Source organism: Dermacentor albipictus, chromosome 1 (assembly GCF_038994185.2).
Source record: "Dermacentor albipictus isolate Rhodes 1998 colony chromosome 1, USDA_Dalb.pri_finalv2, whole genome shotgun sequence".
Taxonomy (NCBI): Eukaryota; Metazoa; Arthropoda; class Arachnida; order Ixodida; family Ixodidae; genus Dermacentor; species Dermacentor albipictus.
The window spans coordinates 194,295,604-194,311,888 of NC_091821.1; the positions used below are offsets into that span (position 1 = coordinate 194,295,604).

General features: G+C 44.2%; 1 protein-coding gene across 2 annotated transcripts in view; it reads left to right on the top strand.

Moving 5' to 3' along the window:
- Hsc70-5 (Heat shock protein 70 cognate 5) overlaps positions 1–15,864 on the top strand; it is a 49,003-nt gene extending 33,139 nt beyond the window's left edge. For both annotated transcript variants that reach the window (XM_065426710.2, XM_065426711.2), the window contains exons 13-15: positions 7,440–7,745; positions 12,292–12,432; positions 15,290–15,864. In XM_065426710.2, the coding sequence (XP_065282782.1) occupies positions 7,440–7,745; positions 12,292–12,432; positions 15,290–15,379 (537 nt within the window). In that variant the 3' untranslated portion in view covers positions 15,380–15,864. The remainder of the gene's footprint in view (positions 1–7,439; positions 7,746–12,291; positions 12,433–15,289) is intronic.
- Positions 15,865–16,285: the final 421 nt, after the last annotated feature.

Here is a 16,285-nt window from a genome sequence, read left to right on the forward strand (position 1 = left end):
AAAGACAGGGCTACATGGTGATGTAATTTATATTGCCATATTGTTAGACCATTCAAAGTTACAGTGAACTGAAAGTTCAAACTCGTTTTTCTCAGCTTCATTTTTTTGGACACCGCACACTGCCTTACGGGGGATTTTCATATGTTCTAAGTACCAGCAAAATGTTTGGTATCAAAATATTTGTGTCGAATGGATCTAGCCGGTGATGCTATTTATTTATTTCTAAAGTTGTCGGCTAAATTTTAATTGCCTCTAAATACAAATGAAAATTAGCAAATATATTGCAATTATGTTTACATGTGGTCTTTTTGCATTATAAGTGCACTGAGAACAATAAAAATAGCATCACCGGCTAGAGCTACTCTCTGGTGTTCTGGCCGTATACTTTGTTTTTGCTTTTGACAACGTTAAGTTTTTGAAAAGTCCCGTAAGAAATTGACTGAATTTCTTAATTAAAAACTTTGCATCATTTGTTCTAATGAAGATATACAAAATCTAATTAGATATTTGCAATCAGCAGAAAAAACTGAACAATACTGTTGAATATCATTCAGTTCACACTAAAATTAACAAAATTGGTTTTAAGACCCACATCTCCCCTTAATGCACACAACACCCTTTGGGGAGGTTGTCGTTGTGATGCCAGGGGATACTTAGAAAACTTCCTCTTCACTACAGGTGCATGCTTACTAAACAATAAAGAGCGTACATTCTATAGCGTGCCAAACAAAACATTTCGATCAATCGATTTAACGGGGGACACTGGTCTTTGGGACGAAAAAATAGCGAAAAAACTGACTTTTTGACAATGGTGTTTCTGAAATCTACAGCCCTTTTTACACAACCAGACCAAATTTATAAGCTATTCGATCAGTATTTTAGCCGTAGCATTGCTTCATTTCATTGATACTAGCAATATTTGAGCCGAAATAAATACTAAAAGGGCACTTCTGCGAAACGCAGCTGCCGTTTCGCGCATCGTAGCGTGGACATCTTGGTCTCATTTGAAAGAGCGGTCTTTCTTCAATTTCTTGCCAACGCAGGCTCTATGCAGCCATTGGATTCCTTCAGTTACCACGCCAAAGAAGGGTCCCAGTGCACTCTCTTATTCGTTGTTGAGCGCACTTGACTTGAGGTCACCATATGATTGGCGGAATTTTTCTCGTCATCTGCTCCCCGCTTAGGTGGCCGTGCGCCACTTGCCATATTGCCCTAGCATCAGTGTCTGCTGCTCGATGGCCCGTTTGGGAAGAAAATTCCACTTGAGGAACAAGTTTGGTGGAACAAAAGTGCGATGTACATAGAATGAGAACTGCAAGAAGTGCTCTGCAACCCAACAAAGCGTCGAAATCGTGGCGCCCGCCAGCGCTATTGCTGATCCAATCGCCGATAACTCCAATGTAGGCCTAGGCCTAACAAGCTCTTCGCCCTCTTCGCCTGCCGGAGGTACCGAAGGTAGCGTTCGTCATGACAAAAAGTTTCTGCAGCCTGCAAAATTGGAAGAGGGCAAAAGGAAAACGCAAGAAAAACTGCAGTGCCTCTCATCAACTCCCGCGACAGAGAGGAAGCGAGATTACTAGGTGATAGCACCGATACTGCGGTGCGCCCCGTGAACGGGACTGTGTTTACCGTTATCAGTTTAGATGGAACACTATGCTTGCGGTGGCCAATTGCAACGTATGTATTGGGGGCTTAAATATAGTGAGCGAGGAGCATGAATACGGACTTGCTGTCAAGTTGCTTCTTACGTGCGTGAACTGTGGTGTGGTGTCATCGAAGTGGAGCTCGCCGCGCGTGCGCAATGCACAAAAAGTGAACCCGTTTGCTGTGAACATTCTCGTTGCTCGTGCTATGCAGGCAACTGGAAATCGCCAAGCAGCCCTGAATGATGTGTTCTCAATAATGAACATAAGCTGTCGCGGACTCCACACGAAGACATGGCATAGCTATGTCAAGGGAAAGCTGGCACCTGCAGCCGATCGCGCGGCCCACAACCTGACAAGCGGGTGCTGTTCGCGATCTTTACACTGAATTTCATTTTCAATATCCGGGGCACTAAATCCACACACATGTATCTTTACAGCAGAAGCCTACGCTATACTCTCGGCTATTCAAAACATAAGGCTCCCAAACCTTGCTAGGGCTATTGTGTTTACAGATTCATTAAGTGTAGTCATGTCAGAGCCCTGTTTAGTCCAAGAAAATATAAGAACTCAGTTTTTAGTGAACTGTACAGTCTGTTGTGCTCCCTATCAAGTGATATATGCTGGGTACCTGGTCACAAAGCTATAAAAGGGCACGAAGCTGCTGATGAAAGCGCTACTTCAGAAACTTTTAGCGACATAGATGGAAATATTCCCCTCCCTGCCACAGACCTAAAGCCTTTTCTACGCCGTAAATTGAGGAATCATTCAAAAGGCGAGTGGGATACACAAGCAATGAGTAAGCTTCACATAATAAAACCAAAACTGGGTAAGTGGGAAACAGCATGGTACAAGGAAGTACAGTAGAACCCCGCTGTTACGTTCCTCACTGCTACGTTTTCCCGGCTGCTACGTCGTTTTCATCCGGTCCTGGCATAGCTTCCATAGGATCCAATGCATAAGGTACCCCGCTGTTACATAGTAGCTGTGAAAACCTTCCCGCATGATATGTCGCAACTTAGTACCCCGAACCCGCCTGGGCTAAAGTAGGCAACGCGCTCCAACCGCCATTTTGGCTTTTGACGAGTTTTGGCCGGGCTTGGCTATGGAACTGGCTGTTAGAAGCCGCACGCCAGTTTGAGAGGCCGCCACCAAGTGGCCATTCGTGAAAAATGCTCTCACTATCATCACTGTGATTACGGTCACCGCAAGGTTGTTGGACGGGTAGACTCACGGAGGAAGGAAACTTGGGAGAGGCCCTGACGTCACTCTTTGTGAAGCTAAAGTGAAGCCAGAAGGTGGCGTTGCTCATGGCATTGCTCTGCCTATCGGGTCAGCTCTCCTCTCTTGTTTACATTTCTCCCACGCCGCGCTGCGCTTAACTGGGCTGCTCGGACACGCGCGCTCTGCAGCAATACTAAACAATCAGCACATTAGCATGATTACGCCAAAGAGGGGAAAATTTCCCGCGGATATTCCTTCGTCCGTTGCCATTGCCGTGGCACGGTGACGACGAGGAGCACGAGCCGCATGATGCCGGGGAGTTGCCAAATTCTAGCTTTGGAGAAGCCGTCGCGGCTCTGGACTTCCTCCGCAGGTACGTAGCACCTCACAGCGACACTGACAGCAATGCGGCCTTCCAGGTTATTGAGAAACGTGTGGTGATTTCTAGCGAGCGAAAGAAACGGCAAGCCACCATTCTAGACTTACCGTATTTACACGATTGTAAGTCGACCCCTTTTTTTAAATTTGAAAGTCTGAAGTTGGGGGGTCGACTTACAATCGAAACCAGAACATGGCGCCGCCAATAAAAACGATACCAATGGGAGCTACAATGCAGTTACAATTTTATGTTTTCTCTATGGCCCTACCCGTATGTTTTCGCTATCCCGCGTGTTTGTTCGCTTTTCGGAAGGGTTTTTCAACATTTTTGAGAGTTTTACAGTGCATGCAACAATGATGGCTGGGGGGTGTCGATAGTTGATGGAAGCGCCGCTGTTCCCATTTGTGGCGGCACCCTCAGAACGGCGGCGCTTGCGGGGAGCATCGGTAGTTCATGGAAGAGCAGACAGCGCTTGCGGGTTTCTCTTTTCTGTTAAAAGGCTAGACGCGTTTCACTTGACTGCCGGCTGCGTGCTACTTCTATGCTTCCCCAGTAGTCATTAGTGCTCCAGGTCCACTAATCGTTCGGGACTCGTTCACAGCAGCATTCAAGAGGGCTGCCATCCTTTACGCCGAAGAAACAAATCAGTGCGCAGCGGGCCGCAATTTCGATGTTTCTAAACGGGTGGTGCGAGAGTGGCGACTGCAGCGAAGCGAAATTTTCACCTGTGACGGCAAGTGAGAAATTTCCCACGTGCCGAAGTCTGGACGCTTTCCGGAGCTGTATGCTAAGCTCGCGGCGTACGTCGCTGAAATGCGTGATCGGTCCCTGCCAGTGAAGTGCGACGTGGTCATGAAACAAGCCCGGACCTTCGCCTTAATTTTAAGGTTCTGCTCCGCCGTGAGTACAACGAGTGGCTGGCGGCAGAAGACTGCGAAATTACGCCAACCGGACCTGTCAAAAGAGCCTCCCTGACGGCTGCGTGTGGTTAGGTGCATTTGGCGTGGGCTGCTGTTCTGCAAAATGTTTGCCAAATTTGAAATTTCGCTGGACCGCGACGCGCTGTGGGACCGCAGCAATGATGACGATGGCAGCACAAGTGAAGACGAGTAGTCCAGTGACCATGTCAGCTACTAATAAATTTTCGTTATCGAATGCGCCCTCGGGTATGCACGCTTATATATATTTTTTTTTTTTCGGTCACGCGATATGGGGGGGTCGACTTACTATCGTGTAAATACGGTAAGTCCTAAGCGCACTGTGGAAATAAATTGTCTATAGTTGGTTGAAGCTGCACTTTTTTTTATTCATTTTCGGAGCTTTCCTCACTGTTGCGTTTCCCCGGCTGTTACGTTTTTTTCCCCTGGTCCGGTGAAAAACGCATGAACGGGGTTCCACTATACTTCTTTGCTGATTAAGGATAGGCCAAACATATGGTACTCACTTTTATCTCTTGACTGGGGGCGATCCTCCAACTTGTAGTAAGTGCGGCAATACTCTGACAGTCCTCCATGTTCTTATTCAGTGCCCTGCAATAGAAGCGGTGAGGAAAAAGTATCTCTTCTGCATATCGCGAAAATATACCTCTTCACCCTGCATTTTTTCTGAGCGATGAACCGCTTTTTAATCGTCAAATAGCCTTAGATTTCTTAGCCGAAACTGACACCCTGAAAATCATTTGGCTAGGCAATTTTTAGCACATGACTAAAAGCCCTGCTTTCCAGCACTCTCTTGAAACTATGGTGTCACTGTTAAGGGTTGTTGCATCATGTTTTTAACGAAAGCCCATTGCCATAGCCCACATCACTACCTAGTCAGCGTCGTTATTTTAGCGCCTATATATTCTACGCCACTCACAGCCACAGGTTTTAGGTCCTTTTACAGCCATGTCACATCTACCATGAGGAATTCATTGTGCATGCCATCCACAATACGTCATTAACATTATCACATGTCATGGCACTCTTCGGCCAAACCTGGCCCTTGCGCCATAAAACACCACACATCATCATTATCATCCCAACATTGCCACTGGCCTGATAGGAATGTGTAAGGACGATCGAAATTTTGGACACCTTGTCTTGACACAGTTCTATCAATTTGGTGTCAAACTCCCAACTTCAGACTTTGACAAAACAGCTCTGGTTAGACCTGACAGGCAGTGGGGGCTTGTGACTAGCAGTATACCTGTAGACTACATCGGAGATTACTTGCATGGACTAAACGGGCGGCCAGGCGTGTGAGGCGGAGTTTGATTTGTGGGCGATTAGCTGGTAACTGCCATGCAAACGTCTACCACGTTTGTGTACCTGCTTGCTGGACCTACTGGTATAAGCTTCCTTGTGGGCTTAGGGATGGGCCTGCAATAAATCTCGAAACTGATTTCGTGCAGCACAGCCTATACCGAGTGTTGTGGAAGTAAGGTCACGTGCATGGATCTGAATTTTGTGACAATGCACATAAAACTGCGTGATGGGAAATCATGACACACCCACAGCCTCAACTGCCAGGAAATTTTAAGTAGATATTATTTCAATTAAGTCTTAACACTGAGTAAGAGTGTAAAAAAAATTTTTGCTTTGCTGACATTTTGGAAAAACAGCGAAATTGATTTTACCATCAGAACTGGCTCTTCTGTGCTGCCCCATTAGTCACATTTTTTAGGCCGTGTTTATGCCTGGAAAATCGTTTGGTGACCGTTATGCGGAAAAGCATTTCATCTGTAATAAAATGTAAACCTCAATATTTAGACCCAGGCCTGTATTTTGTAGCGTTTCATTTTCAATTATGTGTTGTGCTTAGTGGCTGATCCCATCGGCAATGGTAGCTTTACCAAATTTCAGTATTGCTTCATTAAATAATGGGACGTTCATGCAGTATGCATTTGTTTTCTTAGTTTAGTCGATAATTCATGCATTTTTACATCTCGTAAAATATTTACTCGTATTTACTCGATTGTAGCGCGCACCCGTTTTGCGTGACCAAAAAAAGGGGGGCGGAAAAAAAGCGCCCTCGATTGTAATACGCACCAGTTTGCCGTGACCTAAATAAAAGAAGTCCTTTACCGCGCACCTCGCTCTTCCATACAGAAATACAACTTTCTCTCATTTGGAAAAACAGATTTGCTCCCAGTACACTAAAGTTGCGATAAATAGAAAAAGTCGCAGTTTCGCCCAAAAGGTGAAGCATCAATTGCGATAGCAAATTAGTTGACAGCTATATGAAAAGTAAGGATAGTAGTAGTAAGGATAGGCCATATAAACTTTTAAACATTCGCTTAAACTAAATTAACAAGCATGGCAACATGCACGCACAAGGAAACACAAACGCTGAGCTTCTGCGGTCACTGAATGACCGCAGAAACTCTTATCAAAACACTGGAGTAAGGAAGTGCTATAGCAGGAGTGAGTGAATTGACCTTTGTGTGGCCTCTCGCTTCAACACGAACTAAGCGACGAAAATGCAGCGTAGGGTGCCTAGATGAGTAGACTCTGTCTTCATCGCAGATTGATTTCAAGATAGGGGTAACGCGGCTGTGCCATACACAGCAGCTACCAGTGTAGAGCGCCTCTTCTGTTTGCGCCAGTCCTGCATGCAAGTTTTGGGAACTCCGAACACCCGTGATGCTGGACGATTTCCATCAGTCTCCGCAAACATGATCACTTTCCTTTTAATTGCGGCATCGTGTGTCTTCGCAGTCAGTACTTCCATGCTGACAGAGCAAACAGAAAATGGGAAGACGGACGATGTACTAACCAAAGCGCACGTACTACAGCACATGGAGGAAGCTACGGCAGCTAGGCTCGAAGCGTGTACAAAGCGGCCATTTTAAAATGCCGATGGTGATATGGTAACACAGATTTAAGGTCGTACTTGATTCTAACACGAACACAATTTTGGACCTGTTTATCGGGAAAAAGTGCCCGTTAGATTCGAGTAAACATGGTAATGAGATTCTACTGTATTTAATGTGCATTCATGGTAGTGCATGTGCTGCAGCGAACTGTTTTTTCTAGAGGTATGCAGTAGAATTGCGTAAGAATGGTATAGTACCTGCAATTAAGTACCTGCAATGTGTTTGCTAGTATAGTACTTGCAATTCACTTAATTTCAAGGTTTTGAGAAAGTGTAAAGGAGACAAAGCCTGCTGGTTGTGTTAGGCAATAATCAGCTATGTATCTTGTATCTTGCAGGTTGGGATTCCACCAGCTCCTCGTGGAGTGCCTCAGATAGAGGTAACATTTGACATTGATGCCAACGGTATTGTTCACGTGTCAGCACGGGACAAGGGTACAGGCAAGGAGCAGCAAATCATCATCCAATCTTCTGGTGGCTTGAGCAAAGAGGAGATAGAGAACATGATCAAGAATGCGGAGCGTTATGCTGAAGCTGACAAACAGAAGAAAGAAACAGTTGAAGCTGTGAACCAGGCTGAGGGTATCATTCATGACACTGAGTCAAAAATGGATGAGTTCAAGGATCAGTTGCCAGAGGAAGAGGTGAGTTGTGCATTATGCTTGGCGACAATAGGGAGTTCTAGGTTTTGCGCACCAAGTTAGAGGATGCAAACTGCCAGGCGTACAAAATGCAAAAAGGTAGACAGTTGAAACCCACGATAACAAACTCGAAGGGGCCTGAAAATTTGTTTGAATTAAAAAGACTTGTTTTGGAAGTATTCGTGCACCATAACACGATGCACGAACGGTGCAAGTTGTGAAATATTGCGGCGCGCAAGCACACAGCGAGCGAGGTCCACGAAACTGCCAATGCCGGCCAACATTCGCTTCCCGATAACGGCAGAAAACGAAACCTCAAGGAGCGGGCTAAGCTGGCGCCAGGCCGGTGGGGCTGGGCCTCCACTGCTGCTTCCCTCTACATGCTCGTGTGTTTTTTCCTTCGTCTGCTGCCAGATCGGTGTTGTGTTTACCTTCTTCGTCCAGCGTTCTTAACTAGAGTCATGTCTTAACAAGATAATGAAGTCATTGCTGCTGATCATAATCATGTTGGCGTGCTCTATCTGGTGCAGCATCGCCGCGTTCAAAAGACGAGGAAAATGAGGTACTGGGTGTCACCTTTGTATCCTTGTATTCAGGGTCTGTCTTGTCATACAGAATAGGATATGGCGCACTGTCTGCAACAACCTTTCCATCGGGATGTCTCGGTTTAGACATGTCATTGTAAAAAAACAAGTGCGAACAAGACGAACAAAGCCAACCAAAACAAGCGTGAGCGAGAGCTGACGCGAGCAGATGATAGTGCGGAACAAGCAGTCCAGCTGAACCAGACATGAGTACGAATAGAGATGTCTGGCAGGTCCGCATGGTACCAATTTCCTGCACATACGTCACTGTAGGGGCCACTCTTTAATTAATCTCTTCCGCTTGTGGCTCACTTGTCGCCACGATGAGCCACGAAAAATCATCCCAGGGCCGATCCCTCTTGTAGCGCGCATTTTGCCGCTAGTGTGGCTGGGGCATTAAGGCGCAACGCAGAAATGGCGACCTTGCCATTTGAGAGAGGGTGAAATTTCCGCCGCAGGTATTTTTTTTTTCTTTGCACGCAGCATTGAGGGGTTTCTCCTAAGGCTTTCCTCTACGGCGGGGTCAGAGCAATGCTGGTTGTAGGCGCCACTGTGTGATTTGGCCCGCTGTTGAGAGCATTGTCGGAGCGCGGCATGTTCGTACTAACTGTTGCAAACGCTTGCGCGTTTGAATTACCACATCGATGGGACCACGGTGTCAGTTCGAATAAGCCGGAAGTTTGAATTAAGCATGTTCGAATTAACGAGATTCGACAGTACTTGTGTATCCCCTGCGAACGACCATAGGATTAAATGCATTTTGTATCTCGACAATGACATGTCGCTGAACTATAATCCCGCATCAACGAAATTTGCCAGAACATAACACTGCATATTACCTACCTGCGCAAGCCTAACAGGCTCCAGAATGTGCTCAAATGTGTTTGCTTTGCACTAAAATTGTGTAAAATGCCACTGCATTACGTTTGCATAGGCGCCACCATTTTTGTTCACAATAACCACCAAGTGCAGGAAGCCATCGCATGCACCAGAAACATATACTGGCCTCCATATTGTTTGTTGATCGCTCATTTCAAGTGGCATGAATATTGCTACCGCCATGCGACAACCGTTTTTGCACACCTAGTGCAGTACATAATGTGTGGCTTGGTGAGAAAAGTGCAGCAAAAACAAATCCACATCCCACTGGTGTGAACTGCCATGCATCAGGCTGTCATTGAGTGATAATCCGGTAATATGCGACCCTTGTTTCAAGAACACTGGTTTGCAGATTCGGCACTGGATGTAGATTTGCATGAAGGGGCTGAAATCTCTATCGAACGCCTTTGCAGATATGTAATACAATCACTTTCGTTCTCGGCACCAGACGTGCCCGCGTCTAAGGGCGACAGTGTGCGCTGGAGAAACGTTGCTGTTTGCATGGTACACTGTTGCTCTGTGTCCGGTGCCAAGTTATGAAAGATCTTGCAAAAGTGATTGCATCTCCGAAAGCACTCGACCAAGAATGCTGCTCCACGACAGTGTCGCCACTGCTGGTCGACGCATGGGGGCGCACTCGATGCTCTTGACAGTGTGGTTCTATTCCTTGCGCCAGGCTTGCCAAAGTAGGCTAACGGAATTTTGACGGTAAAGTTTCATTCCACAATGCATTCTCTGTTTGTGCTGTCATTTTGCAATAACGAAATTTTTGTGAAAGTGAATTTTTTTGCATTCCTCGCCGATTTCGTTATTGTGAGGTTCCACTCTGCAAAAGAAATTGAAGCAGGTTCAGAAAAATGGAAGCAGGGCATGTGACTTGCAAAGGTATGCAAAGGCACCTGGGTGGGCTATTTCTAAAGCTAGAGTACATTGTGGTGACAACAGTAGCCTACTGGTTTTTCAGACTCCAAAAATTCGGACTTGATGGATAGTCCAGACTTCATAAATGTACCATCAGAGTTCCCATAGAGCTCATGCATTTTCACGACCGATTTTTCGGACAACATAAAGCCAGAACTTCGATTTTCCGCACAAAATTTGCCTCGACGGACCAGCGCTACGAGTAGGCGAGGACGCCAATTTGAATCTTGAGCGGCCTGACTAGCTTCGGATCAATTGTGAAGTGGCTTCGATCGACATAGTAATTTGATTAGCAAGTATAGGAGGCATCCAAATCCATGCGGCAACAGTGGCACTTGTTGTAAGAAACGCCAGTCTTAAAGGCCATACTTTTTGCCTGTAGCCTGCGGCGGAAGCAATTTTGAGATCCAGAAACCGGTCATGCGCAGCCAGTTTTGGGCACCACCTATTGGCCCCGAGAACGACCTAGAGGGGCGCTACGAGCGCCGCTCACGTGGTGTCTTGGCACGGACTCGTGCCTGTCGTCTGCTGCAGTTTGTGCGGTGTCCGCACGCCTCCTGCAGTGTTTCCGTTTGTTGGCTCTCGTTCCAAATGCTTGTATACTTATGACGAGCCTCTCAAATATATATTTTACGATGTCTTCGTCCGCTAAAATGTTATCAAGGAGCTTATTTCCTGGACGACAATATATTTCTCAAAGGCAGCGCTGTAGTGCTACCCGAGGGAGCTCAGACCAGCCCATTACAGATTTTTCATGCGCGGATCTACACTTTCCAGTGGTAGCTCACGTGAATAATAAAAGAATAGATGCAAAAGCACAGCACATAAGAATCTAGTCAAGATTCTATACCCACCATGGTGCAATATGCATGTCACAAATAAAGGCTGACTATATATGACTTCTACAACATTTATCTTGATTTTAACCCGTTAAAACAAATTTGCTCACGGCGAATAGTTCACGGTATAATATTGAATTTTTCTATTCACAGAAACCCTCGGCAGTAACACGAGGACTTAACTACCACTGCAGTTTAGATTCGGCCAGCGCCACTTGTTTTTAACTGGTTCTCAAAATTAGGCCGTTCTTCACCGATTAAATTTAACTGGCGGTAATTTGAAGCAAAGCTGATTAACGTTTATAGCTGTTTGCAGCACACAGAAAGGGATGTACCAATATTTATTCCCTTTTTGTGCAACACGTTCAACTCACTTGAGCAATTTACTGGTGCATCTTGCTTGAGAAACAGACATGATTAATCTGTTTGGAGAATAGACACAGGCTGCCGCGGTCAAATATTTGAGTGAAATATGCCTTTTGGACCGGTTCGCTGCAGCCAGCAAGAAGCCTAAGGCCCATTCATTAGTAGTGTTGCACATATTCAAGATATCATTGTTCCCCAGTGGAGGTCAAGTGTTCATGTGACTTGTGGTGTCTTCTTTAAGAGGCGGGTACGTGAGGTTTTTTTTTATGCACTGACGAAGCAAATAGTTTTTCGTCTGTGTAATTAAACAACGCAGGATCGAGACATGTTGAGGCGGGATGTGTTTGCATTTTCCATTTCAACGCCGCCTAAGCTGCGTCGAAATGGTATATGACATGGTTGCATATATGACTATGCTGTAACTCTGCGCCAGTAACCACAAATTTATGCTTTCTCGCCCAAAGATGACTGTTTTCACTTGATGGCTTGAAGCTGGGGTAAACTTCGATTCATTGGTAAACTCTAATAATACTGTTTCAAGAACTTTTCATTTAAGTTCGAAGGTGTGGCTGCTGTTGCACTAGTCTGAACATTGCTAAATACTGGCGCTGTTAGTAAATGGGAAGCTAAAGAACTTGCATTGTGGTAGCATGTGTTCCCTCCTAAACTAGTGTACTTTAGATGAGGTTGAACTGAATGCATGCGTCTCTCTAATGAGTCCTGCATACTTTACATGAGGTTGAACTGAATGCATGCGTGTCTCTAATTAGTCCTGCATACAGGGCTGCTGTATGCCGGGCTATTGGATTTGCCCAGGAGAGGTGTTTTGGAACTTGTGGGTAAATGCAAGGATGTTTTCATTTAAACATATAGCTAGATGGTAACAAATATTCAGTATTATTGCGAAAATAAAGTTTTGTTTGGAAGAGGGCATAATGAAATTGATATTTCTTGTTGCAGTGCAACAAGTTGAAAGAAAAGATCACCAAGGTACGAGAGATTCTTAGCAACAAGGACAAGGAATCGGCCGAATCTATAAAGCAGGCCACAAATGATCTTCAACAAGCCTCTCTCAAACTTTTTGAAATGGCATATAAGAAGGTAAGTGAAGTAAACATTTGAAGAGTGTTTTCAAATATGTTAGCCACAGGTTGTGTGGCTGTCATGTGCATTCATTGCACTTTAATAATGGTATCACTATTTGCGAAAGGGGCAGTGTAATTTCCTACAGGGACACTAATAATGAAGCGACCTGTTGGACAAGTCGTCTGGTCTTGACATGCATACATTTATTCAATGACACCAAACAATTATCGTATTTGCTCAAATCTAGGCCAGCCCTGATTCTAAGCGGACTCCCAAAAGTCCACAACCAGAGAGAGCGAGAGAGGAGAAAAAAATTGCCTCGAAGGTAGGCCGAACAAAAAAAGCGAGGACATTGTTCACAAAATGAAAACAGCCTTTATTGAACATGATCATGCCAAGCCCATTTTACGTTGCTATCTTCCTTATTGCTGTCATCTCCTCGTTGAGGCCAGCGCACGCAAAAAGCATCTCCCGTTGCCCCTCCAACAACGGACAATTTTCCTGCTTATCATTCCAGTCCCGCCCGGCTTGGAATGTTTGACAATGCCTCTCTGTAGCTAGCACAGCTTTTTATTTGAAAGTGGCAGCTAAGTAACATCCCTGTTTGGTTCCATTATGATAACGCCACGCTGCACGCCGATACAACACTGGTCAACATAGTGATGTTGCTCGTGTACTTAATTTGCTACTCGCACAGCTAGTAGCTGCTGCGATACTGACTTTTCTAGATGGGGCTAGCTATGCGCTGTATTTGGTATGATTACTTTTTAAAAGCTATCGGCCTAGATTATATTAAATACGCTATTAATGCAAAGGTATTGCTTCCATATCAGTTAATGGGCTTCGGGCAGCCATTATATGTCCTTACTGGTGCTGCCACAAAAAGTTTGCAGTGCGCTGCTCACAAGTACATATCACTGCAGCAAAATAAATTATATATGCCTTGTCTAGACAAAATCTGTCCAATTTTGTCTTTTGTGCTAGTCTCTTATATCCAGGTCTGTTATAGGTGGAATTCATTACAGGAATAATATAAGTAGACCAAACTAAGTAAACAGTGTGGTCTGCTATATCCAAAAGTATGTTGTATGGGGATCCTTTGTAACGTATGGACTGTATTGTATATCAAAGTGTGATTGGAGCTGATAACTAGAAGACATTGGATATGAAACTATGAAAAAGCAGCACTGTGCCATTCCTTATCCTGCAACTGAATATTCTGTACCCCAGAAGGTGCATACCATGCTTTAGTTCACGCCAATGTCGCAAGATATTGAACCCAGAACCAACAAAAAATTTTCTGGTCTGTTAGTGTTTCAATTTACATTGATAGTACAAAACGCTTCACTTTTCATGGGATTCAAGCTGATGTACCACCTTGCCTTATTATCATGGCCGCTTTATAATGTAATAAATACGGTAGACACCTACTGACAAATAATTCTCGACACCTTTGTATCAAAACTTAGCTGCAATCAGTGCTAGAATACTGATTTGCTATTTCTTTTGTGTAAGATCATAGTGTACCTGGCTCTAAAATAATTCATAGACATATATAATTATTAATGGACTAATTTCATGATGAGTTTCACTATGCCACTGCTGCTGCTAAACATGCCGGTAGTAGTATACCTCAGCGGGTTTAAAGCAACCATGGTAAGCAGCATGTCGCATCTGTACCATGAATCAAAAGGTACGCAGGCGGGAATAAAAAGATTCTACAATGGAAGTGGGGTTTAGGAGATGCATTCTTCAACTTACCCTAAAATTTATTGGAAAGAATCTACAATGACATCGTCTGCAGCATTGTAGTCAATGTTGCCATGAACCCAAAGTACAGTGGAAAAGCCGCAAGGACAACTGTCATCATGGTACATACAAGGTTGCTGCGCTGTGCTCTGAATGTGGTGAAAGCTGTCTATATATAAAAAAAAACATTCTCAAATTGCGACGAGTATTTACGGAAATATTTAACTCTTAACACCGTAGAGCACTAGAATAAAAATAAAGTGTTGGGTTCAATTTCAATTTCATTCATTCATTCAATTTCAAGTTCCATTTCATTCAAATTGGCCCAGCTGTTGCCTAATTATACCATTTCTGAATTTTAGTGCATTTTGATGCAATGAATTTTATGAAATTTTGACTGGTATTGCCATCTAAAATGAAAGAAAGCAAATTAAGCTGTTGCGAGCTGTTTTCCTTACAGATTTATCAGGCAGAGAGCTACTGTATATGCTTGACATTGATAGCTTTCCTGCAGGTGCAGCATTTGAATTGAAATAAATTAGTTGTATATTGCCGAGTTCTGTGTAAGGGCTGCACTTTTCCCACATTTGTGAACTTCTTCATGAAGCTGATTCTTCAAAGATGAGCTCATCCTTGAGCACAGCCTAGACCTTGCATGCCGTACACAAACGGGGAGCCTGCATTGGCAGCAGAGTAAAAAACTCCCAGCTGAAGAACACAAGCTCGTATGGACTGCCTCTGCAAAGCCAGTGCACTGCACTAATGCACACGCAGAGTATGTGCTTTACCTGCCGTGGTTGCTTAGTGGCTATGGTGTTGAGCTGCCAAGCACGAGGTCGCGGGATTGAATCCTGGCCATGGCGGCTGCATTTCGATGGGGGCGAAATATGAAAACACCAGTGTACTTAGATTTACATTTAGGCACGTAAAACCCTATAATTTAATTTTAATTTTGAAGTATGTGCTTTACAAGGGTTTTACATTGTCAAGGAACCATGTGATTCAGAGTGTGTGGCAGAAATGTTAATCTCTTCCTCATGCTTGCTCTGCCTGTAATTTTTTCGGAATTGGGGAATTGAAGTTGTGCTCTGATACCATGTGTTCAAAATGATGCACATTGCAGATGGCGTCAGAGAGGGCCAGTTCTGAGTCTTCAGGCTCCAGTGACAGTAGCAGCCAAGAGAACGCTGAGAAGAAAGAAGAAAAGAACTGAACAGTGACTGTGACTCAGTGCATATTGTGGTGGTGAAACTGCCATGATGTGAAAGCATCTCATCAGTGATAGGTTTATTTCATGAGTACCATATGGATCATTGTACCTTGATATCCATGGTTACAATGACTTGTATAATAGGCTAGCAGCTCTTGGGCATTGCACACTGTGGAAAGTAGACTTTCTGTATCTTAGTGCGTGTGTTGAAATTTTTTATTTTACCTGGTGACTGCCGTTTTATTGGAGCATGACTGTACAGTAAGGATATTAGTGCCAGCTTTGTTGCTATATCCATGTGGCCATAGAAATCTGTTAATATTTGTACTGTAGTGTTGTCAAAAGAAAAGCCACTGCTCTAATGGTATCTTCGTTAGTCTTTGGCCATTCCTGATGCATGCCAGAGCAGCTTCATTGACGAACTTTGATTCGTATTTGCACTGCTGCCTTCTGACATCCAAATAAAATTGTATATTAGTGTTGTCGCATTTGGTGTGTGTATGAATTAAAACTGCCATGTAGAACAAGGCCATATTGTGCCATAAGCAAGTGACGTTTTAGGATTGGCATATTTTTTAATTCATGGAAGTGCATCTTATCGGAGGATATAGACAAACTGACATCACACATGTAACTTTACTCTCATTTCCGTTATGCTAGCAAGAGAACAATCTTCATGCATGACAGATTGTAGGTTGAAACTGTGCTGGCAATGTATTTAAATTTTGTTGGAGCAAGTGTTGAATAGTTCTGTGCTGTATCATTCACAGCTATGGTTTACAGAGGATTGGTGCGAGTCTGCTCTCTTTGTGTAAACCCCGATATATAGCGTTGCATCCTCAAGCAGCCAGACTCAATCTAGTGAGTTTCAATAATTTTTTTTCCACGAGAAGTGGCCCAATAGAAAAG